The sequence below is a fragment of the Pipra filicauda genome, unplaced genomic scaffold, assembly GCF_003945595.2.
Source record: "Pipra filicauda isolate LSUMZ 115617 unplaced genomic scaffold, ASM394559v2 scaffold85_size2586006_pilon, whole genome shotgun sequence".
Classification (NCBI taxonomy): Eukaryota; Metazoa; Chordata; class Aves; order Passeriformes; family Pipridae; genus Pipra; species Pipra filicauda.
Genome location: NW_024105042.1, coordinates 1,387,457 through 1,415,210, shown reverse-complemented (window position 1 = coordinate 1,415,210; position 27,754 = coordinate 1,387,457). Strand labels below are relative to the sequence as shown.

The following is a 27,754-nucleotide window of genomic DNA, read 5'->3' as shown; positions in this document are numbered from 1 at the left end:
AAACACACTCTGCAGCTGCAGGGCAAATAGTCTCTGAAGTGGGAGTGAGACCACAGTCAGACCTTGAACGAAGTCTTGGAAATGTCAATGGACTGAGTTCACTCTATGTGAGTTAGAAGTGAGTCACAGTGCAATTTGTTGAAGATCTGATAGAAATTGGGGAGCACTGAGCATTGATTGTTTTCTCCTTGGAGGTAAAGGCTAGATAAGAGTCATGTGGGGATTCCCCTGGGAAGAGCACCTGTCTCCTGTGGGCAAGAATACGTTGCTGCCCAAAGCTTTGGTGATGGTTCCTGAAGTTACAAGGCAGGAGGAGATGTGTGAAAATGTCCACTTCAGAAATATTGGCAAAGAGTGTGGTGGCTGATCTGCTTCCAGAGACACACATGAAAATTTGCTTTCAACAGAGCAGTCTAGGTGGATACTTGGTGAAAGCCTGGTTAAAGACTGTGTCAGCATTATGAAGACTCTCTGGCTACAACTGTGCTGATAAATCTATTGAAGGTGGACATTTTGTCTGTGTGGCTACAAAAAGCTGAAGTGACAGGAATCATCATAGCTGGCACGAAGTTGCAAAAATAAAAATGCTTTTCTGCACATAAAACGTCTCCAGGACATAAGAACAGCTGAGTTAAGATGACCTGATAGGGAGGGAGAGACACTCTGTTTGGACTGTTGTTGTAAATGATGTAATTGCTGATTTTTACTAGCCTGAGGTATGGCTCACAGGTCACCTTGAACAAGCAAAGAGCTGTACAGAGTAGGTTAGCGTTTTTGAGTCATCCTGTGGAACATACACTTTGGTCCTAATAAACAGTGTTTATTTCTTATTGAAACTCAATTCTGTGTAGGAATCACAAACATTATTTTTAGCTGAACAGAGTTCAGATGTATTTTATCTGATCAGTGACCAGTTGTGCTGGGGTCAAATCCTGCCTGTTATTAGGAATATGTGTATTTAATAAAATACATTGTTTATATCTAAGTTAAGCATTTTTTGTTTCTTAGATATGTGTGATATAACATTTCTGTTTTGAAGATGTTTTTCTCTGTTCTCCCAAAATCAAATAACAGTTTGGGAGACCGAGAAAGAAGGGTGGGAAGAAGCAGACATCTAAGTAAAACATACATTGAATGGGAAAAAAATCAGTCATCCTGGGTTCTGGGCCTATGATTGTTTCCACATGCCTGGACCGTATCACTGTGCTGTGTGCCATTAATGTCATTAGATGCTTTATGCCAGAGTGGATTTTTTGAATGTGCTGGTGAGATTGCAGGATTGACACCTTGATGGGTAAATGTTGTCAGTGCTGTGTGGGCACTCTGGGGGTGTCTGCTGCACATGGAGCTCTGCAGACCCTTCCAAACCCCCTTCTTGTGCTGTGTGTGTGGGCTCATGCCCAGCCAGCCCAGCAGTTCCTGAAGTGCCAACAACTGCCTGGCTGGTTAACCAGCCTGCAAGCAGCAAAGCTGGTCCTTAGCCCTTTTTAAGAAAAACAAACAAGAAAACTGACTAATCAAACCCCACCTTGTAAAAATGGATATTTTTAACTGGTGGTCGATGCTGAAAGAAGGTTGAAAATAAGTTTAATGTTCCTATTCAAAGGTGTCTGTGTGTCCAGAAGAAATACCAGCCTTTCCTTCTTGTTTTTGTCCGGGCTGATTTGTGAGAATGCGAGACCTTGGGATCCATTGCCATTCCCTTTGGTTCCTGGTGAAAGGAAAAGAGATTTGATTGCTCCCTCCAGATAAAAATACAGAGGAGTCTTCTAGGCCAGAAAACAACTTCTATTTTCCTTTTCTTTCCTTTTTTTTGTTGTTATTTGAGCTTGCCAGATTGGTCTGCTCTCTGCTCTCCAAGTGTGTGGGCGGCACAGAAGAGGTTGCTGAGACAAAGAATTGGGGGAGGAAGGAAAAAGAAGTGAAAAAGACCTTTGGATTGGAGGCATGGTGTATGGGAGGAAGAGGCGCAATGGCACAGTGTTGTTTTGGTTTGTGAAAGTTTGCGGCAGATCAGAAGAAGCTGTGGTAGGTCAGAGACACTCAGTCTAGATGCTGTAGAGATGAATATATTAGCATGGTTTAGATCCTACGGATACAGACATTTTTCTGCGTTTGGTAATATGAAGCTCGTGTCCTACTCTGATCCCTCCTCCTGGAAATGGAGATGTTGAATGGAGAAGTGACTGGAGGGAAGCATGAGCATTGCTTTACTCAGTACAGTATTTGCACTTGATGTTCATCTGCTTTGTGCTTTGCTAAAGTAGGTACAAAATAAGTGGCATTTGGTGAAGGTAAAGCTCTGATTTTTATACTGATTAAATCCTGTTTTCCTGAGCTGAAGAACCAAAACTCATTTCTCATTCCAGTAATAGTCTACTGCATCTGGCTTAAGACCTTTCATGATGCTTCTGTGAGACTGAGTTAGGTTCAAAACATCTTTTAATTTGAATAGTAGAAGAAAGGAGTTAAAGGATATAAAAAGGGAGGAAGGCTAAATTTCAAATAAAACTTGAAAAGCCACAAAGAGTATAGAATGGGGAGGTACAAGACAACAGTATCTGGTGAGGGAGAGCAGGAGACCCAAGAAGGGTGACAGATGAACAGAGGGAGTGGGAATGGGCAACATCTGTAACAGGCATGACATGATTTGTTTGGTATTTACACCTGCAAGATTCTTCTCATCAGGGCTGGAAAATTCACCATTGCCATGCGTTTTGCCCTTGAAGTATTTGACTTCCAGCTCCTTTGGTTTCCTGGAGTCTAATGTAAAAGAGCTTGCGAAAGCAGCCTTGTTAATGGCAAAGTTTTGTAAATAAATCCCATTTCCTCTAGCATGGCCCTTTAGCAGGAGGCAGGGAAGTTTTGGGGTGAGGAGAAGTGCATAGGGAGCCAGTCCTGGAAGAGAATCAGGGACCTTCCTCTGTGACCCCAGGAGCCTTTCAAAGTTCAGGCTAAAAACTTTCTTTGAGCACCTGCAGTGGGGGACATTGTCTCATGGACATGTGGTGTGAGCCTGCTGCCTGTCTTGCCAGCCCAGAAGGTTTCTTTTGGATTCTGCTGCCCTTTGCTGTCCTCTCTGAAGGACTTTCAACAGGGTAATAAAAAGGTGCTTCTCTGCTGGGTTAATATTTACATCGCAAACATACAGCGCCTTTGCTTGGTTACAAACATCAGCGCATGTAAGTGAGAGGCTTTTCTTGGAAAGGGTGGCACAGGAAACAGAAACGTTATTCTCTCCTATCACTGTATCTACTAAGAAAAATCTTTAGAAACTGCACTTCTATGCCAAGGGAACATTATTAAGATTACAAATTCAAGGACTCAAAAGCTTGCACATTCTGGAGTGGAAGCTCTCTATCTAACCTTCATTTGTACCCTGGTGCTTTCTGATTACCTTATTTACCTCTTTGGTTTCACAGGGTTCCTGCCTGTGCCCTTTCCAGAGGGCATGGAATGAAGATTGTTAAAGTGAATTAATCTGTTTCTTGCAAGGTCCTCCTTTAAATTTTTGCAAAACCTCAAAATATACTTTAGCTCAGGCAGAGAGGCATCACCTCTTCCTACAGAAATATTGTGAAAATGAATGTAGTGTTTGCTCAAACGTTCAAGCAAAAATGCCATGAAAATGCTGATGATTTCAGCTGGCAATTTAGTTTTGCAGTGCAGAATTTGGATGTTGCCTGTGATAAAGCATGAACAAGCTACTTATATAATATAAAAGTATATATATTGTACCAGCATTCCCTGTAACCCTGTGTGGAAAACTGTATTATACTTCTGTTGCTAAAACCTGTCATAGTGCCTTATCACATGGGATGATACTGTTTAAAGTTTCCAAACATTTAATAGCCATAGAACTGGACTTGAAGTAACAAGTCCTGCCATGTTATTGTTGTGCTGTGCCTTCAATCAGAGTAAAAATAAAGATATTCCCATGAGACTACAGAAAATATTTGCTTTAAGATAGAAACTTCAGTTTTCTCTCTGGTTTTTATATTTGTTCTGAAAGAACAAGTCAGCTTCACAAGGTGAATATTATAAATCAGCATTTCTTTGTTTTTTGAAATTACAATGGTTCTTCTGGTGAAATGTTTTTATCTTCATTTTCCATTACATTTGGATAGGCCTAAGATTCTTTTGAATCTTCTTGTGCTTGAAGCGTTAATCTGAAATGGCAGCGAGAGGCAGCTATTAATTTAGCATATAAATGAAGGTGAGAGCTGGAGGCATTTGAAGGCCTAGTCAGCGTAGTGCAGTGCAGACACTTGCCCTCATGAAGGGGCTTTTGGCAGATTTCAGGGAATCTTGCCCCAGACAGACAGAGGTTTTCTGTATCATCTAAAAGCTCCTGGTTAGCTTGATGTAATGTTTAATTGCCAGGCACAGCTTACGTTGAATTTTGTGATTTCCAGTCACTACTTTCTCTTACTGTTCCACAGGGTTTTCTGAATATATTATCCCAAAAGTATTCAAGGAGAAGGGAGCACTCCTGGCTTTTGGGGCATTAATTTCTTTCCTGACACCTTAATGCACTGAGTCACTCTCTTTGAGATAAACCCAGCATCCAGTGGGGGTTTGTGAGCATTTGCATACTGATGGAAAAACGTTGTGCAACTTGGCCTGAGATCAGTTCAGTTTCTTGCCTTGGAAATCCTTCTCCTTGCTCAGCTTCTTGCCCCTCTCCAGCACTGCTGTTTCCCTCTTCCACTCCTGCAGACAGTGACGCAGGGGGTTACGATAAAACTCTGGGTGCTGGCAGGGTCAGGTTAAGACTGGGATGTCCTGTGGCAGCTTCGGCCTTGCATGAACAGGCGTGACAGCCCTTGAGCAGTGACGTGATGCCTCTGGCTCTCCTTCACTGAATCAGTCCACATCCTGGACATCCATTACAACACCTCCCTGATGTCTTCATTGCCCTACCAGAGGCAGCCTTTACCACTGCGCCACTGCAGCTCCTGTCACTAAAGCAAACACGACTGATGCCTCATTTATGCTGAGTGCGAATGTAAAGTGAATAGTCAGCCTAAAGATTTTTCCTGTCCTTAAACTCCCCTTCCTGCCGTGCCTGCAGATAATTGTATTGGGATAATTGAGCACCTGGGTTAGTGGTCACGGTGCCATAGTTTGTAGGTATGAGTGGAGATTTTGATTTTAAGAATTCGAGCCAGAATTTTGAATTTTGTTTGGCTTACACATTGAGACCTGGCTTTCATCCAGAGCTGCAGCTTTATAATAATGCTTAATAATGACATAACTCATTATATTCCCAAATGGCTGCATAAAGGTCAACTAATCAGCATACTGCTTGCTGGGGCAGTATCATTATCTTTGTATTACAGAGAAAGAATTGAAAGCAGAGACACACCTTTTGTCTAAGTTCCCTCTATTAATGGCAAAAAATTATTGTTAAAAGGATACTTAGAAGGCAAGGTTTCCTAGCTCTGGTCCCTGTTTCTTGTGCACTTGCACATACTGGTGATACTTTTTTTCTTGGATGCTTTCCTGTTGAGAACATTATTTTTCCTATAGAGTTACAGTGGCAGAAGTTCCTGAAGGAAATCTGCTTACTGTACAGGTGAAGTTTCCCCCCACGAGTCAGAGACTTGAGCTGAAAAAAGACCTGAGAATGTGTTCCCCTAAATTACCTCATCTTCCTAGATGAACTCCAGCTGTTTGCTGAGAGCTACTGTGTTGAGTGAAAAAGGGCAATTTCTAGTCAATCTGTTGGTTACCATAGAGTTAAGTGCAGTGGTAATAGAAAACTGATTGCAGCTTTTAAACATAAAAATCATTAAGAGAAGGTTCTGTGTCCCTGGCAAATATTATATTGATTTCCACAGTTTCCACCATACTGATCCCATACTGATATTCAAGGAAACTCTGTGGACTGGTTCTTGGCTGGATGTCTCTACCTGCAGCACTGTTAAAGTGGATGAAACCTCCAGCCTAGAGAGGTTCCCCTTCCTCCTTCTTTTGTCTTGCTTATGAAGAGTAAATTCCAGTTCTCCACAGAGCCAAATCCAGTCCCAAAAGAGTTCTAGCTGCATGAGGCTTGCATGAGCTGGATTTTCATCTTCCTGGCCTGGCCTGTGCATAAGTATAATCTTATCCTTGATCTTCATTAGTTGGATTTTTCATCCTCTCCTTCTTCCCTCTTTGTATCTTTTTCTGTGTCTACTCCTGTGCCAGACAGGCCTCTGTAGAGCTGGTTTTCCCTGTTGTGGTTCCCTGCAGGTATCTCTGCTGCATTTTTCCAGTCAGGATGGAATGAGCTGTTTGGCCATGTTGGGATGTCTTTTCCCAGACCATGATGGATTTCTAGCATCCTCCTTGCTGATTGCCAGCCTTCTGACCAGGACACCAGAGAAGCAATGCAGATGCTCATAACCCCTCAATTTCATACCCAAACCTGCTGCCTGGTGCTCAGGGTTAGGGTTTTTATCCCTGGAGGGATAGGAGAGATGCCCCATTGTCTGCTCAAGGCTGCTTGGAAAGATCCAAGGTTTTAGCTAATACACAGCCTTGATGACATGAATCTATCTTCAGGAGTGCTCTGCAGCCTCAGCATCCTACTCTTGTGGTCGATGAGTATATTTAGCAAGATCAGACATTGCCTCAAAATACTCCTGCAGCAGATTCCTCCCGGCTTGGACAGCAGCACTGCTGCTTGGCTGGAGTTTGCTGGATGCTGTTCATGAATGGGAATGGATTTAGGGGCTGGGCGTCTGTTGGGTCCAACCTAATACCTTTGTTACTGATTTAGAAGGGAGCACAAATGGGAATGATATTGACTTTTATACTTCATGCCAAAATAGGAGGCCTTACCCATATTGACCAGGGCAAAGAAACACACCAAGGGGACCTAGAAGGTATTGGCAGAGAGAACTGTAAAATAGGAACAGGGCTATAGGTAGGTTTTCCCTATGTCTAGAGGAGAACCTAAACATGAAAGACTGAGGAGTAATTTGGAAAAGAGCAAGGTCTGAAAAGTGACAAGAACAAATCAGCAATAAGTTTCAGTGTGACATGACTGAAGGAAAGATTTGCCATATGGCAAATAATCCTCAAAGGTTTATCACAGAACAGGGCAGACAGGCCATTTTACTGCCATGAATGGCTTTGAGGGGCTTTGTCCCCTACAAGCTGCTCCACAGCACTGGGGGAAGTTCAGGGGTGGGAGGGGATGCTGGATTTTTTCTGAAAAATAATGGAATTTTAAAATCAATTGAAATTGTTTATAATTTTCTGCCAAACAGGATGACTCACTTCGGCAGTCTGCCCTCTCCATCCTCCCCCTCAGACAAACAAACAAAGCCAATAAGTTGCAAAAAATAAAATAATCAGAAAAGATAACAATTCAAAATTTTCCTTTTGGTATATTCAAAACAAATGGTTTAATTATTTTTTTTTTTTTTTTTAGGACATCATTTCAGAGCTGGTTTGAATGACCATAACTTGAAAAAATGAGGTAAAAATAACTCTGAAAATAAAATGCTTCATTTTGAGTTAAAGAAACATTTTGTTCAGTGAGACGCACAAAGCATTCATTTTTGGGCCAACATGAAATTATATTTTTTTCCTAGCAATCTCTTGGTTGAGGCAGTGAACCAAGAAGTCAATTATTCACAGAGCTGTAGCAAGATTAAGGTAAGGATGGAAAGCAGAGCTGAAACTGAGGGAGAAAATTTGGGATCGAACGTCCAAATTAATCTTCATTCCTCCAAGTGAAATGTGGTATTTGATGGTGTAAATTCCTGGACCCTTTGCTGTCAGCCTGAGAGGGTGGGCTACCCCCAGGACATGAAACTGGCAGTGTCCTTGTGGCCTCTGTGGGTGCCCAGCAGCCAGGGAGCAGAGCAGGGTGCTGTGATGGGGTCGTGTGACCTGGGAGATATCCTGCACCCATTGGGGTGTGGGGGCCCCACCGCAGTGCTCCTGGAGATGAGTCCTCACCCCACCCACTGTAAGTGCAGCATCATCTGGGGAGGGGAAAAAAATAGAAGGAGGGGAAAAAAAAAAGGAAGATTATTCTGCCAAGAAGCTGCCATGAGCTCTGCGGAGTGTGACTATGGGCAGGGATGAGCGGAGTGCTGCCTGTGTGCTGCTCAGCTAAAGAAGAGCTGCTGCTTGGCTCTGGGGTGTGGGTGCAAGTCTCTTCAGCTGGGCAGGTGGGAGCCACTGGGTGAGCTGGCAGCGGTGACTGGCTACTGCTGGGGGGGCTCGAGAGAGGCTCCTCTCACAGGCTGAAAATGCTGGACACAGCTTTCCTCAAGCATGCAGCAATAGTGCAAACACCCTGACTGTGCTTTTTGGCTTGGGCTTTTTTGCACTGCCTTTTTTTTTTTTTTTTTTTTTCCAGAAGTGCTGAGACCTCAGCACACAGACGTCCTAAGCAATAATCCTTACAACACAGGCAAGAGAAAATCTTATTTCCCATTTTTCCGGTGGCAGAGTCGAGGCAGTGGGATGGCAGGATTTGCCCAACACCATGGTAAGAGTTGGGAGGTAGAGCTGCACTTGCAGCTGCATAAGTTTTACTCTTGCTCCTCTGCAGAGAGGAGAGTGACTGCAGCGCAGCATAAAGATGCATGAGCTAGTTTTAAACGAGCCAGCTGGGAGATGCCGTGGCTGGCTGTGGCAGCTCGGTGCTTGCTGTGTTAATTTACTCTCAGAGCAGTGGACAGGAGAGATGCAGGGACATGAGTGTATAGGCAGGGGTGTGCAGTGCTGGAGATTCAGAGGAGGGAACGAGCAAGGTCCTGCATGAAGTGCGGGATGCAGAGAGGGTCTAACCCTGGCTGCAGTCCCCTGCGCACCTCCCTGAACCGCTGTCGGCAACCTCCTGCTTTTTCTAACGCTGGCCATTATCCATCAGCAGAGGTAGTGAACTGGAGTGCAGAAAGCCTTGTATCTGCGCTGAACGTGCGAGCCCTGCACGAAAGGGTTTACTGGGGGTAATATTTTTATTATTTTCAGTCTGTGGCGAACCATTCTGCGTTTCGAGCACTTCTTTGCTATTAAATAATTAATAATTAACCTGCAAAGACCGTTTGAAGACTCTGGAGTGGTGATGCCTGGTAATAATTTTTTTCAAAACTTTTTTTTCCTATTCTGATTTATTCCAGGGCTTTGCACTAGGGCATCAACCACTGGGGAGCGAAAGTTTCAAATGGCCAAAGTCGTTTGATTTTACAATTTTTTTTTTTTTTTTGTCTTCGGTGGAGTCTGCGGTGCCTCCCGCTTTGTTCCTAGCGTTGCCGGGTTTCGCCGGCTACCGCCGGGTTTCATCCCGGCCAGCGGCGCGCAGCGCCGGTAGTACCGCGCGTGGATGCCTTTGCCCGCTGAGTTCTCCACCGTGGGACTGTGGTGTGTGCGTGGGGAAGGGGGGACACGCCGCATCCATGAAACGCCGGCAGCTATTTCAGGAAGCCGCGAAGTCTCCTCCTTCTTATGTAAATAAAGATGACAGCTCGGAGCGCCGGTGCCGCGGCGGGAGGCGCGGGGGTGGGCGGAGGCTGCCGGCGCGGGGCAGCCGCGTCCCGCGTGGGCCGGGGACTGCGGAGCGGAGCGGGAGCCGGGGCCGGAGCCGGGCGGGGGCTGCGCCGCCATGGGGGGGCAGGTGACGAGAAGCCTACTCTACGGTAAGGACCGGCCCGCTCTCCGCTGCGGGAGGCGGCTGGGAAGGTGCGGCGGGGGATGCCGGGGATGCGCGTTCTGCCCGACTCGTCCTCCAGGAGCATCCCGCTCCCGGAGCGGCGCTGGCCAGGGAGGTAGCTCGGGCTGGGGATGTGCTCGTCTGGCTGCACCACGGGGATAAGGCATAAATACCTGCCCGGGCAGCGCTCACGGGCGCGCTGGGAGGTGTCAAGGTCGAAAATAAAGTAACTGTGTCCACGCGCGCTGTCTGACAGCCCCGCCGGGGAACACCAGCCCCGCGATGTACAAGGTTACTGCCGGGCGGCTGAGCGGGCTCTCAGAACAGTCACCTTATTTCTCCTTTCCAGCAGCAGTTTCTTCTTAACTGAATTGATAAGGTTTGGAATGAACGTTGGTTTGTATTGACGACGCTGAGGCCATTCAGTGCAGCCCACTCCCTGGGTTTGCTGGGTGATGTACAGCGGGGGAGAGGGAGGAGCTGGAGAGGGACTGGAATACCCTGCGTAGGCCAACGTTGAAACAGAATTTGAAGCTATGGACAACGTGCCATATTAGCTATGTCCCTACCTCAGCAAGTCTCATGCCATAAATACTTCTGTGAGAATATTGCACTCCTTAGTATTAAACTTGCCTATTGCTCTGATGTATTCTGTTTAAGTTTGGATGTAGTAAATGTGCTGCATGTCTAGTGAGGTATGAGTGTATTTCCAGAGACTCTTCCATGTCACAATAGTAAACACAGATATGAAAGGCGTAGGTAAAGCATCACGTGAGTTTGGAGTATCTCTTATCCTTTCTTTGAACAGAGATGCACGAGGTATATACATTTACTCTCTGAATATCTTGTTACAGCCCTGATTCTTCCCATATTTTCCACCGTGTCCAAACCCTATAGTTTAAGGAACAAATATACATAGTTAGGAAGTAGATGACTCTCCCTAAAGACATTTAGTAGGATGTTTCAGTAGAGATTTTTATTTGTTCATCGTTTGTGTTCTGAAGTTTCTGTGGCCTGATCTTATTACTTCCCTAATTTCATGATATACGTGTAATATGCAGAATAATTGTACTGTTGGGTCAAAGTAAAAAAAAACAAACCAAAGAGCTCTGTTTGTAGTCTTGTGATTGTAAGTGCCTTTTCACCTTTGAAACATTATTTGAAGGAATTAGAAAAAAAGAAATGCGTGTGAAAGAATAACAGCTATATATGTTTCCTGTGTGAGCCAGGGGCTTGGCATTCCTGCTAGGGCTTTCTCCTACTTGCAGCTGGCAGTGCACTGCACAGTAATCTTGCAACTTCTGCCTTTCAGCAATTCTACTCCAGCAAGCGTGCCTCTCTTTAATTTTCATTTGTTGGGAGAGGGAGACTAATGAGGTGATGTGGGTAATTAACTCAAATTTTCCTCTTCATACAGAGGGGCTACAGGCTGTGTTATATACAGAGGTGATGCACTTCTCTGTTCAGGACATCGATGCTTTAAAAAAAGAAAAAAGGGACCTGCATTATATTAAAAAATAATCACGCTACAAGAGCACATTTAACAAAAATAGACTACATCTGCACTTGTGGTTTGTCTGTGGCTACTGTTCCTCCAGTTCCATCTTTCTGTTGAATATTTCTGTTTCAGAAAATAGCTGTGGAAAGAGAACAGAAACCATATCCATTTCTTAGAAGTGTAATCGAAAGTGAATGTAATGATACTGAAAGGAGTTGTATTGATATCCTTGGGAGTTTGCAACCTTTGTTTTTAGAAATCATGGGTAAATAATCAATCCATGTCCTCCATGGGTCAAGGATGGGCTGGGATTTTCATAAGCACCTAATTAATTACGCACTGAAAATTAGCTCAGATGGGGAGATACTGCACATGCTGGCTGCTGGAGGCTCTGATGAGCTGATCTTGGGGAAACAGCAGGTTTCCCTGAGACACCTGCCTAGAGCAGTGCGCTGGGGTCCCTGCCTCTGCTGGGGCACGCCCTGACCTTGACAGGGTCAAAAAAGTTAATTGAGATTAAAGCTCCTGAAGTGGCTCTTGAGGAAGGCACCCTTAAAAAAAACCCACCTAAAAACAGGTTGGTGATTTTTAAAAGCTGTGTGTGCCCTGATGTAAGGACAGAGAGGTTGGGCGTTGGCTGACAGCCAGCTGAACGTGAGCCAGCAGTGTGCCCAGGTGACCCAGAAGGCTGATGGCATCCTGGCTTGTATCAGAAATAATGTGGCCAGCAGAACCAGGGCAGCGATTGTCCCCCGTACTTGGCACTGGTGAGGCCACACCTGAAGTGCTGTGTCCAGTTCTGGGCCCTTCACTACAAGAAGGACATTGAGGTGCTGGAGTGTGTCCAGACAAGAGCAACAGAGCTGTTGAAGGGTCTAGAGAATAAGTCATATGAGGAGCGGCTGAGGGAGCTGGGGTTGTTCGATCTGGAGAACAGGAGGCTCAGGGGAGACCTTATTGCTCTCTACAGTTACCTGAAAGAAGGTTGTAGTGCAGTGGGGGTCAGCCTCTTCTCCCAAGTAGCAAGTGATAGGACAAGAGGAAATGATCTCAAGTTGCACCAGGGCAGCTTTAAAATTGGGTATTAGGAAAAACTTCATTGAAAGGGCAGTCGGGCATTGGAACTGCCTGCCCAGGGAAGTGCTGGAATCAATGTCCCTGGAAGTGTTCAAAAAGCATGTAGAAGTGGTGCTTAAGGACATGGTTTAGTGGTGGACTTGGCAGTGCTAGTTAATGGTTGGACTTGACCTTAGAGGTCTTTTCCAGTCTTAAATTCTGTGATTCTAGGCGTGTAGTAGTCAAGTGCAACCATACCCAGACTGTCATGATGAGGAACACCTGGCATCATTTTACCCTGTTTCACTCACAGATCTGCTTTCAACAGCAAAGTTAAGTTATGCAGCATTCCTGCTGGACAGAGGAGTCTCAACATACTTTGGCACAAGTATAGCCATGGGTGGGTGATGCGTCATGCTTGGGGTTGTGTGGTCAGTGGTGTTGATGCTGGATGTCCCTGGACCTGCACTGATGCTCGGGTCTGTTGTGTGAAGTCCTGCAAGCCAGTGCTGTGCTGATCCTGTTTGAGGTACATGCGCGCTGTCATGGGCAGGCATCTCCTTAAGTGAAAATTCTGCTTTCCCATTGATACATGGGAGGAGAGCTATGCTATCTCTCCTGATGATGGAGTTGGTGGATGCTGAATGGACCCTGAGTCACCTGAAGGAAAGTTTCCCACTGATGGGACTAGGAGGAAAAGTAATATTTCACCTAGGGTCACTGACGCATCAGTTTCCCGAGCTTTCCAGGAGAGACCCGTCTCTGACTTCATTCCTTACCACCAAACAAACTCCAATGTGCCTGCATCATGAAAGGCAGCACCTTTGTTTTTGAAAGGAGACCTGTGATTGGACATGGGAGTCTTCTCTGTGCAGTGTTGAAGCACACTCGTGCAGTCTCCATCTGTGTCCCTGTGCTTGGCACTGTGGCGGTCTCTGCTCCGCTTTCCCATTCCCTCTCACTTTTCCACCACCTCCAAAGAAGTACATGGTGCGTTTTCCAGAGCAGTCTATGCAGAGAGAACTAGGAAAAATGGAACTAGGAAGTTCAAAGGTAACACAGCCCTGATAGACAGGATGTTTACTTGCTTTTTAAAATGTAATATCTATACACGAGGTGTTTAACACTGTTTTAAACAGGAAATGTTAATACGATTGCTTGTGGTTTATCTGAAGCTGGTTTCTACAAAATGACTGTATACTTATAGGCAGAGTTTACTAAATAATTATATTAGACTACTTGCTAGCTAATTATACTTGAAATAAGTCTCTAACAGATGCATGTGTCATAATACCTGTGTTGTTCTTATGTATTTGATACAGCTGTCATCTGCTGCAGTAGTTTTTAATTCCTCCTTAAAGCCATGAGTGAGCTGCTATTTGTGGAAGATCCTACTCTTAATTTTAGGTGGCGAAATCTAAGAGATTCTGCTAAGGAAAAAAACCAACACCTCAGTATTTTTTATTTCTCTTTCACTCAGAACCAAACTAACACAAAGTGATGGTTTAGCCAAGGAAGCTGCTGCACTGTGCTGGGAGAGGGATTCAGTGTATGTAGTTGTGCAGAGGATAGTGATTAATATGTACACATCTCTTCAGAGGTCTTTTGACTAGCTAATGTGTATAGTGTAGGTTAATTCACATGCAGGTGATATGAGGCTGCATACCTGCACATTTGCTCAGTACCTGTCCCTACTACAAGTCATAATTACTAATAAGTCACTCATTGCAGGGCTTTGTTTCACTTTTGCTTTAATTACTGTATGTGAATCAGCATACCTGCACATTTGCTCAATAAATATTCTTACTACAAGTCATAATTACTAATAAGTCACTCATTGCAGGGCTTTGTTTCACCTTTGCTTTAATTACTATATGTGAATCTGCATACCTGCACATTTGCTCAATAACTGTTCTTACTAGAAGTCATGATTACTATTAAGTCATTCTTGGCAGGGCTTTGTTTCAGTTTTGTTTTAATGACATCACAGACATTCATCAGAGTTTCGCTGTGGAATCATTCTTACAAGGAGCAGGAGAAAAGGTATCTCGTATTACATTTTCCAAACTGTAATTGTGTGGCATCAATGTAATTGCGAAGAAGTCCCCTGTGAGAGCATGTCGGCTTTTTAGCCCGGAAGGTGGTACTGATTGACAGATGTGATTTTCAGTTTAAATGGCTGAGTTTTTAAGCTTTTTGCAGGTGATGCTCTGTAAGTTGTGAATACAATATAAAGAATGGCTCCTGTGTCTTTGTGGGGCGTATACAGAGGATCACATAAGTATTATGCATGACCAGATTTATACCACCTGTATATAGATCTGATGAGCAATGTAGCCACGGCTGTGTGCTGCAAAAAGGAAGGAAGCAGGAGTTAGGGTATAGCAGGACTCCATCCATGCTGCATGGCAAGAGGCTTTTGGATGGCTCTTTGGATTCATTTCCCATTTCCTTGGGATCTTGTTTTCCGTGGACTTTCCTGCACCTAGCTAGTCATTTATTCCTGTGCAAAAAAGGTGTGAAGCCCTGATATGGTCCTTTCTCCGCATTTTGTTCTCCTGGAGAATAATTTCTGGGTCTTGTTCACATGTGTTGGCAGGAGATTTGGGACACTTGGGTGCAGTGTGAAAGCCCTCAGGCCCAGTGAGATCTGCTGAGCCGCTGCTGTAGGACTTCAGGGAACAGCAGAGGGTGGAGGCCATTTCCCTAGTGAAAAATGACTACAGTGTGCAACTTCTTTTACTTTGCACTATAGACCTCTGTTTTTATCTTTTTTTTAACTCCTTGTAGAGTGGTGAATGATATATCTATATGCAAGTGCTGAAATCAGCTCCATGGTTTGTTTCTCATTAAGTATATTCATTGCCTATCCTTCAACAGCCACTCCAAATACCACAGTTTACCCTTGCAGTTAATACCACTAAAAAGCATTGTTCTCTAATGCACACTGTTGTACACATATTCTAATTTAATAATTTCCATCTTCTTATACCTAATTAAAACTTCAAATATCCAAGAAGAAATAAGAAACAACAACATTGAAAAAATGAAGACCTGACAACATCACCTGCTAGTGAGATTTCTGTGCAAATTAGTATGTCTTTGTATTCTTATCTCTAAGTTCTTGCCTAGATTTTGGGGTAGCTTCTCATTTGATGGAGTGAGTGGTGATGGGATCAGCCTCACTACGGGGTGAACATCTCCCATATTCTGCAGACAGTTGCTTGTTGAGTACTAATACAGGACTGGGGAGAAAAGGTGGTTTCTAAGCTCCCCCTGCTTTCAGCACAATTGCTATATAGCATTGAAAGCAAAAGGGTCTGCATATGTGTGTATGAGGAATTAATCCTGTTCAGGGTTGGATTAACTGGTGCAGAAGACCTGTGGCAGGATGCCAAAGCAGTGTTGGCATTTGCTGAAAGTGGGACTTCCAGAGATTATTTTGCTTTGTACCTCTGACCTGTGGGTCACCTGCCAGTGTCTGAAGGTGACTGAGAGTAAAGTACATCGACTGCTGATGATACTTCAAGAAAGAAAGTGTGTAGGACTTCTGTATATAGAGATTTTATGGATAATCATATTTATATTTGAAAACTGTTCTATTTATTCTGAAAGGCAAATGTGTTTTTCATTAGTTGTGGCAGTTTTTGAGTGTAGGGATCTTGGTACAATGGTGATAGCAAGGAGCATTCCTGTTCTCATTTTGTCCTTTACTTTTGTGATGTTTTCCCATTAACTTTCCTGTCAACTTGATGCTCTGTTCTAAAGGAACCTTGGGACTGAATGTTGCTTGTCAGATTTTGTTATCTTATTTGTCTCCTCTGACTGCCCTCCTCTATATGAATGCATTCTTACCTCTGATCCTTCTTCACCTCTTCCTTGCTTCTCTTGTTTTCTTAAGAATTATGGGTGATATGTTTAGCTACCGTTCAATTAATTTAGAGGCAGCAGGTGTCTCTTCAGGAAGGTTTGTAGGGTCCTCTGACATGTCCTAGGGAATCATTTGCATACTTAATCAAAGCAAGTAGTCCCCCAGCCAGAAGATTCATATTGTTAATAGTATAAAATAAATTTACTAAACAAATGTAATTACCATTGCTGACATCTAGCAGGAATTAAGAAAAGGTGATCTCTAGACGTATAATCTCAAAACTGGTAGGGCTGCTTTAGTTTTAAAAAAGAATTTTTCAATAATGATATCCATACATGCAGAGGGTTGCATTGAGATCAGTCTAAAAAATTGTTAACCCTGAAGGAAAGGGAGTTTCCTGGAAAGTGAAAGCAAACCAAAGAATGGATTAATTGTTTGCTCTCAGTAATTGTCAGGGATCACTGATGGCACAGCAGGGTACCAAGCTGGAGGTCAGCTTCCCGGAGGCTATAGGAGTGTGGCTGGCAGCCACCAGCCTCGATGTACACGTGCCCACAGTTGGAGCATATGCTGCAGCCCTGTGGATCGCTGTGCTTTGCTCTAGGGTTGATCCCTATTATTTCTTCCTGTCTACTCCCCTCTAAATCTCTGTTTTACTTTGAAAATATATTTATCTGAGTCCAAATGAATCCAAAATGAGTCAGAGCCACCTTCTCTCTGTAGCTCTTGTTGAGTTAGTCTCACCAGGATTCCTGTTTCTTGACTCTGACTGTGATTGTCTCTTGAAGGGACACTGTAATTCGTTGGCATTAAAAATAACATTCAAGGTGACTGCAGTTGGGGCTAGGAAGAGGAGTCCTTTGGTTTTTCTGAGATATACCATGGGCCTGATAACACAGCAAAGGGAATGGGTTCAAAGAGAGATGTGATAATTGATCAGATGCACGAACGTATTTTCCTCATTAGAAACTTCGGTATTACTTTTATTTTAAGGAAGAAGGGAAAATAGTAAAATGGGTATATAATAAAAGACGTATACATTCATGAACATGATACAGAATGTAAGCAGTGTGCTTCTGATTGCTGCCTCCCCAACAGACAGTATCAGCAAAAATCTGAAGTTCTCACCCTCTCCATCAACTTAAAATCATTTATTTCATGAGAAACCTTTGAGATAAACCAAGGCCCCTTGATATGAAAATCAGCTTCTTTTTGTGGTTCAGTTTTCTGGCTAGCAGAGGCTGTTCCCAGCTTTGATTTTCCTAACAAGAAAGTTCCCACAAGTGACTTGCAGATGGCTCAGTGTGGCTCAGAAAATGCAGATTTATTATTGCTGCTGGCAAAGACATTTGGTTGCTTGCTGCAATTTCATGAAACTTTTTCTGGCTGATACTGCCAGATTTTCTCTGTGATAGACCTTGCTGTGCAGCCATGTGGCGCCGTGTGGATACAGCATTGGAAGTTTTTGGCCTATAGACTTGTCAGCAAAAGCAGGACCTGCTGTGAGATACCAGGGTGGGACTGAAATTGTGTTTTTCAAGAAATTCTGAGGCTTGTGGCCTGGCTTAAGCAGTGCCCATTGAAGCAGGAGGGAGTTTGAAGGAAGCATGTATCTGTGTCTGAGTTGCACCTTGGCAGGTCTGGAGATTGGTTGTGATTTTTTCTGACTTGGACTCCTGCAAGAGCCTGTTTTTCTCTTCCCTGTGGTGCTCCCTAGCAACTGCTCCCTTTAGTTTGCCTAAAGGGAGTGATCCTCAGGCTCCTGCAAATCCTGGACCTGGTGTTACCTGCTACAAGGAAGCTGCGCAGCCTTGAGAAGGGTGGATGGTTTTGAGCCTGGGAGAGCTCTCCCACTTGCAGAGAGGAGGTTTCTACCTACAAAGCAAGGATGGGAAAGTGCTGTGCAGAGCCCAGGTGTGATGTTCTCCCCTGCTTGCAAGAGTGGAGGGGGATTTGAGCAATAAACCACACCATGGCCCACAAGGAAGCCATTTTAATTTCAGTCTCTGCTGGAAGCACCACATGGAAAAGAAAATGTGATTGGTATGAAAAGAAATGTTTATGTTTCTGGGAGCAGAGACCTCCTGAATAATTAGTATCACTTGACAAACTGCTGTTCAAAATGCAAGTGGTTTAAGTGCTGCAGTTCAGCAGACATTCGTCACAACTGTGGCGTAAATGTGATCCATGCTGTGGGTTGGTTCCTGCTGCAAAGTAAAGAAGATTTCTGGTAAACATATTTTGCTTAAGGAAAATGTCTCCATGATTTCACTTTTTCTGGCTTGGAAAAGGTAAATGTTAGAAAACTGGACAAATGGCAACTTGGTGGCAAGGATGTTTGGGAGACTTTATTGGAATGAAATAAATCTTGAATTTTGTTTTCTGTTCCACAGACCGGGCTTTCAGTCAGAAGAAAGACAGAAATGTTTCATTTGCTTTAGCTTTTGTGGGGAGAGAGAAGGGAAAGGGCTTTTGGGGGAGAGTTTTGAAAGCTACAGCTTCATCTCTGATCTGTCTATCTCTGATATTAACTGCCTCAACTAAAAGTACTTTAAATAAAACCTTACTTTTCTCTAGGGCTGTTTGGAGACTGACTGAAGACATAAGGGTGTTAAGAATTTATATTTTTCAAAGGTTTAAAATGACATCTTACAAAGAATCTGAGATGAAAAGAAAAGTTAAAAGAAAAAAGTCTCTCTGGAAGATGGAAATATGGGTGCTTATAATGGGCTGAAGCATCCCAGATCAAAATGTCTTCTATCTTTGCACACCAAATAGAATCAGATTATGAAATATAAAATAGCGCTTTAAAAATCTAATTCCTTTTACAAAGGCATCATCAATGCTATGAATTTCTTGCAATTTGGAAAACGAGAATTGCTCAATTTATTTTCTCATTATCCTAGACCAGTTCAATGACACCCTCTGTTTTTTTCATCTCTGAAGTGTAAGAGACTATAACTCACGTTGCCTTCTTGTTTTATGACTCTGAGTGAAGCTATGTGTTTAGAAGGAATGCGAGTTTGGGAGTCCTGATGGATGTTGGTCCATCTCACGTGGAACTGGAGCTACAGCATGGTAGGAGTTGCTGTTCTTCTACTCTTAATCTGTCTCCCCATCAGTGGCTTTGCAAAATTGGCCAAAGGGACCTTGATCAAGCAACATGGCTCTGAGAAGGTTCCTGGACAAACTTGTCTCCTTTCTGATCAGCCAAAAGTTCTATTGCTTTAGCAAAGGTGGGAGATACTGTGTCTTTGTATCTCATTGCTTGGATTTACGAACTGTAAAATGATCTTACTCTCCTCAATAAGGAGAGTATGTACAGCTATTCTGTGCACAGCTTCTAGCAGTGAGGCTTAGGTAGGAAAGTGGGCTGTGCTGTCTTTGGAATGCAACAGAAGATCTTGCATGATGTTAGAAATTAATTCCTGAAATGGAGATGCAGTGATTGCAGCTCCTTGCATCCTTCCTATGCAGGTGTGCCATGGCATTTATCATATAAAGGATGAAACATTCAGGCTATCTGTACCCATGGCAGAAAGAACAAAATGCAGTGAAATATCCTTCAAATGTACTACAGATAGATTTGAAAGAGTGCTAAAGTAATTCAGCATGTTTGCAAGAGCTGACTGCAGCTCTTGCAATGCTCTTCTCCAGAGGTCCGGTAACCTCAGCCATTTTGCTGGAAGATATTTCTATCTCCTTATCTGTAAAGTGGCTACCTGAGCTCTCTTCATCCACTCATGAGTTATGCCTCAGAGACCTTTCTGCTCTGAACCCTCATACAGCAAAGCCGTTCCCTGAGGACTCCAGGTCATGCCTCATCCCAAGCTGATGGTGGCTTCACACTGACCAGTGTACAGGCAGTTGCTTGGAGACTGAGAAGTTCTTTAACATATGATAACTGGAATATTTTGAGGTTTAATGGCTATATATACAAGGCAATACCTGCTTTCCATCTTCTCTTAATCCTGTGCTTTGGAAAATCTGTGCTTTAACCCTTGTGTTATGACTTTGTATCGGTTTTGTCTTTAGTGGTATGGCAGAAGCTGTAGTTTTGCTATACTTACATGGCTAGTACTGCTGGCTCAGTTGATGCACAGGAAGGTGTGTTGTACTGTGTGAGCAGCTGTAATAAAGCTTAAGTATGGGCAAATTACCCTCAATACCCTTCAGTACTCCAGAGATTTTGTAGTGCACCCTCTGGGAAAAAAATACAGATTGGTAGTGGTTTGGGATTTGGGTAACTTCAGTTTGATGACAAATATTTTGTGTTTTCCCTCTATGTACTGTATTTACAGCAGTAGGTTCAGATTATGCATTAAGATCTGCTTTTGGGTGCAGAAAACTAACGAGGGAAATGTTTTGTGGCCCAGAGGTCTGGATTTGCAGACTCCAGTTCAACAGCTGCATCTTTCCGTGATGTCAGGAAGGAGCATCTGTCAGGGATGCAGTGTGGTCCTTATTACATTACAATTTAGAGCTGTGGCTTAGAAAAACAGGTGCATTTATATACTAATTTTTTTTACTTAAAAATGCAGTGGTCTTTCTTATCAGAAGAAATACCCCTTATCTGAACAGAGACTAAAGGATTTCTCACAATTTTTTAAAGTAAGAAAAGCAAGGCAACTAGATGAATGAGTTGACCTCCACACCTAATTGCTCCTTGCTTTTCTGAAATAGTGTATGTGTCTTTTCACCAGGAGAATAAAGTCCCCTGAACCCTTTAGGCTTGTTTGCTATTCCCACGTGACCTTCAAGGCAGTCATGCCATGAATGTAGCTTCCTCAGGAAAAATGCTCTGACTCACGTGACATCAAATTTCTTCCTCTTTTCACTCTTATCAATACATCAATATGCAGAAATGCCCTTTTGCATGAATTGCAAAACAGCATGTTGTTCCTATTCCAAACCGTCTTGCTTTTCTAGTGCATCTCTCTTCCTTCAGCTGTTTAGAAATGCAGTCATTTTTTCATTTTCATGATGTTCCTCTCGTGTCATTACCCAACTTCAGTAAGGGGTAACTGGTCATCTATGTCAGGAGAGATCATGTGAGTAAGTCTGCAGCATTATAAAATTACTGAAAACTGAATAACTGGAAAGTTTTCTTTTGTTTGTACACACTGATGTTAACACAATTTCCAAGCTAGGGACGGCAAAGCTTCCTTGGCATCTTCTCACATGAAATATTGGGGTAGCCTCCTTTACAAAATATTTTGTGGGGTTGCCTCTGTTACCAAAGTAATAAGAAAATAATCATGAAGGTTTGGAGGGGTTCTGTGAGGGCTTATAATGAAAGGGCTTTGAGCTTCCAGTTTAAAGTGTATTTTTGCCTGTGCAAATCAGAGAGGACTAGAGCTCTTTCATGTGCTGTTGGTGACAGAAGAGATGGGGAGTCCTCAGGTGCAAGAAATTGCATTGTCCATGGGTATGGAGTAGCAGATGTCCTGACAGATTCATTAAAATAACTGAAATTCAGATGAAACACACTGTTACTTAAAAAGCTGTCTTCCTCTTACTCCCATTTATTTGCTGTTTCTTTACTTATATGCAGCTTGTAAACAGTTCTGGGCAAGACCCATCTCTTCTTTCTGTCTATGAGATTCAGCACGATGGGGGTGGCTAGCAGGCAGGATCTCTTTTAAAGAAATAAAGGAAGTCTATGTGCTCTTGTCCTTGGGCAATAAGGACTCAACACCCTTAGTCTTTTGCTGGCTGACCTGTTGCAGCAAATGCTAAGGAAAACAAGTTTCTGTATGGACTACTCCAGCAGTTGTTTATAGCAAAACGTTAAATGATAATTTTGTGGGTCTGGTGTGGGAATTGCTAGAAAGGATGGTGGAATAGTATTCACACTCTTTTTTGAATAAGCATCAGAGATGCTCTTTATCATTGTTAAAATAAACTGTAACTTTATGGTTTGAGTGGATGATGAAGTTTCTTGTTTTAATTCAGTGGTCCACGTCCAAGTGCTGGTCTGCTAAAGAAACAGTGTTATTTACTGGTAAAGGATGTTGAAACTGGTGCAAGCAATATGCTGCAGAGCCAGATGAGAGTGGGAAAGTCAGTAATTTAGATTCCACTTGTGACTGTGGTACAGAAAGTGCAGATTAATGAAGGAATGTACGCGTAGAGGGCCAAATTCTTGCGTAAAGGGAGAGGTGTTGCCCTTTCTCCTGGTGTCTCCCGGTTTTGCCTCAGCAGTCCTTAAATTATTTCCCTGGAAAAAAATAATATTTTAATGGTGTAGTGGTTAACACTTCCAGAGTCCTCTCTAGTCTGGGCAAGAGTTCTTGCTTATAATTTCTACTTGTGCATTGAGAAGTTGCTGGAGAGCAGGGCTGGTGCCCTGCGCTGGGCTGGGAGCTTTGTGTCTGGGCCCTCGTGCTGGCTCTGCTGGGTAGACTGGAAGTTTAACGGGCCAGTGGTGAGAGTCATGGATGGAGCTCCTGTGCTTTCATCCCAGCAATGTACCTGAAAAAAATGCCGTTTTGATGGTGAACAGTAGCCTCATTTAGTACCCAGTGCAAGTTACTTGACATGACAGATTAACTGGTGGGCTACTAAAATAAATCCATCTTTTTATAACTGTGAGATTGGAGAGCCTCTGTTAATCACTAGGACCTGTTATGTGTCAGGAGACGGGTAGTTGTTGTTTTTTTTTTTAAATGAGAAGATATGAAGCATATCTGTCTTGAGGAGAACAAACCAGGAGATTGCAAGAGATTTAAAAATAAAAGAAAGGAGTAGACCTAAGTAAGAGAGGAATGTTCTGGGTAAAGTGAGGCCAGTGAAGGAAGTGGAAAACCTGAAAGAGAGAAGTGGCTGAGAAACTTTAATACTTGTGACAAGGGAGAGGGAGGAGGAGGAGGAAGATTTTTTTGAGAGGAAGGAATGGCAAAGCAAGCAGAGAGGAAGATTGTGTGTTCTGTGAATTTTCTTCAAGGAGAAATGGACAGAGGGGGAGAGAGAGGAAAGAAGGAATTAAAAAAAAATACATGGCTCCTGTAATCCTGAAACATTTAAGAGGATGTTAAACGTGGCCAAATAGCAAAGCGAATAGTAAATTTTAACCTGCATGAATAATTTCTAGCTCTAATAACCCTCTACTTTAAGAATTTATTTGCTGCCAAAAGCAGGAAAAAAGCCACTGGAATCAATATCATTTGGGTTTAGTCTGTGTGGAGCAAGACTAGAATTTCAGGTGCATTTTTCCTTTTGTAGGCAAAGAACTTTCATATTCCATTTCATAACAGCATAAACCCTGCAGTCAGGTGACCCTTTGCAGATATATGTTTAAAGAGCTTCCCTTTAGGATTGCTTTTGGACTTTATATCAAATGAAAATCTTTGATATTTGAGTGGATGGAAATAGTTTGGAGACTGTTCCAACTAAGAGCAAAGTGAGCAGTGCAATTTGCTCATGCTGAAAAAGAGAGTTTTCAGTTGATCAGAAAGAAATTAAAGTAGTAAAAAAAAAAGACATAGAAAAGATGTACAGGGTGACCATACCTCCACAGCCACCAGTCTACACGAAGGAAAAAGCAATTACCTAAATGTGGGGACATCAACACCAGAAAATTTTGGCAAAAGATTCAGGGACCTGCTCACACAGCTGAGCAATGTTATCCTTAGAGACACAGGACTAAGCACTAAGGTCTGGAAATTCCTGGTGTCTCCCATTGTGAAGTGGAAGATCTCCATCACAAGGTCATCTGTAGCTGGGAATTGTCCTTCGGCCATGCTGTCACTTGAGGTATCCCCTGGCTGCTCCGCGAGAAGGGCCCTGGCTCTTGGGTTTGGAGGTAAACTTTCACAGGAGCTTGTGGGCAGCCATCGGCAGAGGAGGCACACTTACACCACTGGGAGGAGGGAACGGGAGCATTTGGACAAAGCACTGCTTGGGCTCCAGAAAATGATCACTACGACTCAGAAGTGCTTGTTAAGTTTTAAATCCGTGTAAGGAGCTGTTCCTGGCAGGCACGCTCTCAAGAGAGCCTGCAAAGAAAAACAGCAAGGGACTACAGGAGGAAGAGTGTGAAACAAGCATGGCTTGAGCACTGTGTTTTTAAACAAGACTATGCACAAAATGACCCAACCTTATGGTCTCTCTAAGTGACTCTAAACGGATGTTTTATATTAGAAAAAGTGCACTCTCCAAGTGTAAATGTCATGTATGATAGAAGAAAAACTATCTTTTTCTATCTTCTGAGATTCTTTAGAAATGGCATTGTAGCATAAAACTTCATGGTATGTTGTCCTGAATGATAAACATAATCTACACTCTTCAGCTGAGTAAGAGGAGAAGAAGAACAGGCTCTGGAATATATATCCTGACCTGTTCAAATACTAAATCAAAGTGAGGGCATACCCATGTGATATTTGCAATAAATTCAAGCACGCAGAAGAGACAGCAAAGTTTCTGGAGATTTTACAACTGCAACCCAAAGCTGTCAACAATGTCTCTGAACTGAGAGGAATATTATGCCTTACTAATATGCACTGCTATAAGGCAGGAGCACATCAGGGCTGTGCTGGGCATAGCTGTGCTGGGCATGGATATGGGTATTTGAGAAGGTGTGAAGGCAGGTGTGGATGCTGAATCCCCAGTGTGGGTGAGTGCACGAGCTCTTGAGGAAGGAGCTCTTTACTGTTTGCTCTGATCCAAGCTCACATAGCATGCTGGTCTCTAAACCTTTTATGCCTTTGAGAAACTGATGGTATTTGAGGGTTAAAGGGCTATAATCTCAAGGATATTTAATTTTCATATTTTAGTGCAGCTCTAGAGTTTGCTGTGAGATGAATGGTGCTTTCCCTGTCTTGGAGTGTTTTCCAGGCTCCTTCTACAGGCACCCCTGCAGCAGTTCTTGTTCTCTGCCCTGGACCTACAAATACAAGTCCAGCACCCACACCACCGTCTTGCAAATGCTATCACTGTGATGTTCCTGCTTCCTGTTCTATGTTAGGGAGCCTGTGTTGTTCCAAAGTGTTACTGTTCACTTGCCTTATTCCCAGAGTGCTTGGCAGAGCTGAAGTTTCTGGAGAGAGCAAGATAGGATGGTGTCTCCTGCCTGGGTCACTTGTCTTTCTCGATTAGAGGTGGTCTCTGATTAGGGAGCTGTCTAAACAAGACACTTTGGATATGGGAGATCAGAAGCAACAGGGGATTGTTGACCACTGTGTTCTGCATCCCCAGTGTATAGTCTCATGCACTGGAATGAATGGTAGAGCAGTGGGACAGTGTCCTCCATTTGCTCGTCGAGATGAGAAGCATAATTCAGAAATACTCTACGTAATCCCTGTCTGTTTCCACTGGTGATGGAGTGTAAAGAACAGCATCCTAATATAGTTGATTACATTGTAAATATACAGTGGAAGGAGCCCGATGTGGGCCTAATTCAGCGTCTTGAGTCAAGAGACACATTTTTGATTTTACATAGATATAACTCAAAGAAAATTCAAGCCGTTGAGTTCAGAACCACAGCTTCTCTAACTTGCATTTTCTTTGCATGGCTTTGTCAGTAGGCTATACCATTTCTACCATCTCTTGGGTTTTGGTTCTATAGATCCATTTGCTTGTCTCTACCACACTTAGGTTTGTGTTTTCCTGCTCTCCATTGCTCCCCCATTCTTTCTCATCCTGACAAATTACATATAAAGTTTAACCGTGACAGGTTACTTCTGTTTCTGGTGAACTCTCAATATTCAGGCTTTTAAGTTATTACACTGTATATGGAAAATGTGCCCAGGATAGACTTTCCATTAAACTGTATTTAAATTGGAAGAGAATGCTGGCACCTCAACAAGTATTCCAGAATTAGATCCCAAAATACTGAGGCTAGTTAATCTTTTGGAAGAACAAAAAACTCTTGCTGATTTATATTTAGCAGAGGGAATGCATTTTAAAAACACAGTCTATATGAGGCCCCTTGAAGAAAACATCTTTTACACTGATTTGTAGTGCATGGGAATAATACACAGACATAAAATATTTGCAGTTAGGCTCTGCTTTTATGTTGCTACTTTTTTGCAGTATGAACTGTCATGAACCCTCTGAGAGCGGCTGCTCTGCTGACTGTGGGCTGTGCGGTGAGACACGGCTGCCTCTGGGGCAGCAGCTTTGCTGTTCATCTCAGCTGTGCCCAGGATTGTGGGAGGGGAAGCACTACAGTGGGAACACTCAGTTTGTTAGTATGAGGCTTTGGTTCAAAGAGAATCCAAGGTTTGTATTTGTACTGTACCCTGAGACCTGTTTAGAGAGGGATGAGGGACTGTTGGCCCTAATCTCAGCAGCACTGCTCTTAGTTGAGTGTCTTTAATAACTACTCGGGCTCAGTTTACACGATTAAAAATTTAGGAGGAACTCTGTAATGTTAGCACAGGTGTAACATGTTATGTGCATAGTTCTGATCTATACTAAGAATACGAGTATCTGGGATTATGGGAAGTGGGACAGTTCAATGGCTTATTCCAATGGGCAGTTTCTGGAAAAGGAGCTATGGCAAGGAATTGGTTCATGAATGCAGTGAGTCAGAAAAGCAAACATAACTTATAAAATACACATCATCTTACAGCAAACAGTGTATCAGCTTATCTTTGAGAAGATAAGGATTATCAAGAGGATGGAGCATGGAAAGTTTTGGGTTTTTTCTTGCTTCTGTCCCACCATCTGCAGCACAGACAGATCAGCCATTACCCTGGGCAAGCTGTTTCTCCTCCTCCTGAAGCATCAGATATTAGCAAAGGAGAAGATTCCTAGACTGCACATTTGCAAGAGAAGGATAAACAGAATTTTTGAAACATCCCTAAATCTTAAACTGAACTGGACTTAATCTTTCTTTCGTTAAAGACATATATTTTTACATTTCTTGTTAGACTGCTGACAGAGCCAACCTAATCACAGCAGAGCAAAAATGCTCTAAATCAAGAAAGAGATCTTAGATGCTTCCAGAGCACCATTTTTCACTTTGATCTTCTCATTTCCTATTCACAATATCTAACTTAGGATAGTAAGTTAGCCTAAGTAAGCCAGAGTAAGAACAATAAAGATGCAAAATCACTAAGATGCCTTGCTGCTCTCAAAACCAAATAATTATATGGCATATGCAAATTGCTGCTGTCTGTGAATCAGAGGAGCTGCTAGAAGCTAGTGTGAGGAGCAGTGGCTGCTGCTGATGGAGGGATGTCATTCTCCTTTCCCTGGATGTGGCTGGACTTCGAGGGACACAGCTTCTGAGGCAGCTCATCCTGCCCAGCATCTTTCAGGGGGGCTGCTCCCCCCATCTCTTCTTACCTGGCAGAAGGGAGCAAATGGCTGCTTACTTATGCTCTCGCTGTCCTTATGTGCTCAGAGGACTTATGGCAGTGGCTCATGGGGATTTCCATGGGGAGAAGGCAAGGAAGGAGCCTGCACAAGATGTGCTGCATCCGCAGGAAATGGAGCAGTGCCAGGGGTCTCATGGCCGTCCTCTGTGGTGTGCCATGTCAGTAACTGAATTTCTGCAAATGACTGAGAGACATTGAGTAAACAGTGCCTAATTAGGGACCAGGAGATGGTTAATGATTACACAGCATCATTACTGAAGATGTGAAATTTAAAAATTCATTTATAAGGGGAAGGAATTTTTTCTCAGCAGCCTTATGTGAATATAGAACTATATTTACACCTCTCT

At 43.2% G+C, this 27,754-nt stretch overlaps 1 protein-coding gene across 5 annotated transcripts in view; it reads left to right on the top strand.

Moving 5' to 3' along the window:
* Window positions 1-27,754, top strand: part of NEURL1 (neuralized E3 ubiquitin protein ligase 1) — a 151,403-nt gene that overhangs the window by 54,519 nt on the left and 69,130 nt on the right. Inside the window, exons 2-4 of one of the 5 annotated variants that reach the window (XM_039390679.1) lie at window positions 7,424-7,471; window positions 7,587-7,650; window positions 8,363-8,494. The exons of 1 other annotated variant lie outside the window; for it this stretch is intronic. In XM_039390679.1, the coding sequence (XP_039246613.1) occupies window positions 8,470-8,494 (25 nt within the window). In that variant the 5' untranslated portion in view covers window positions 7,424-7,471; window positions 7,587-7,650; window positions 8,363-8,469. Of the gene's footprint in view, window positions 1-7,423; window positions 7,472-7,586; window positions 7,651-8,362; window positions 8,495-9,316; window positions 9,456-9,590; window positions 9,645-27,754 lie in introns of those variants that run through there. 3 more of the 5 variants (XM_027738756.2, XM_027738757.2, XM_027738752.2) reach the window with 3 other exon arrangements.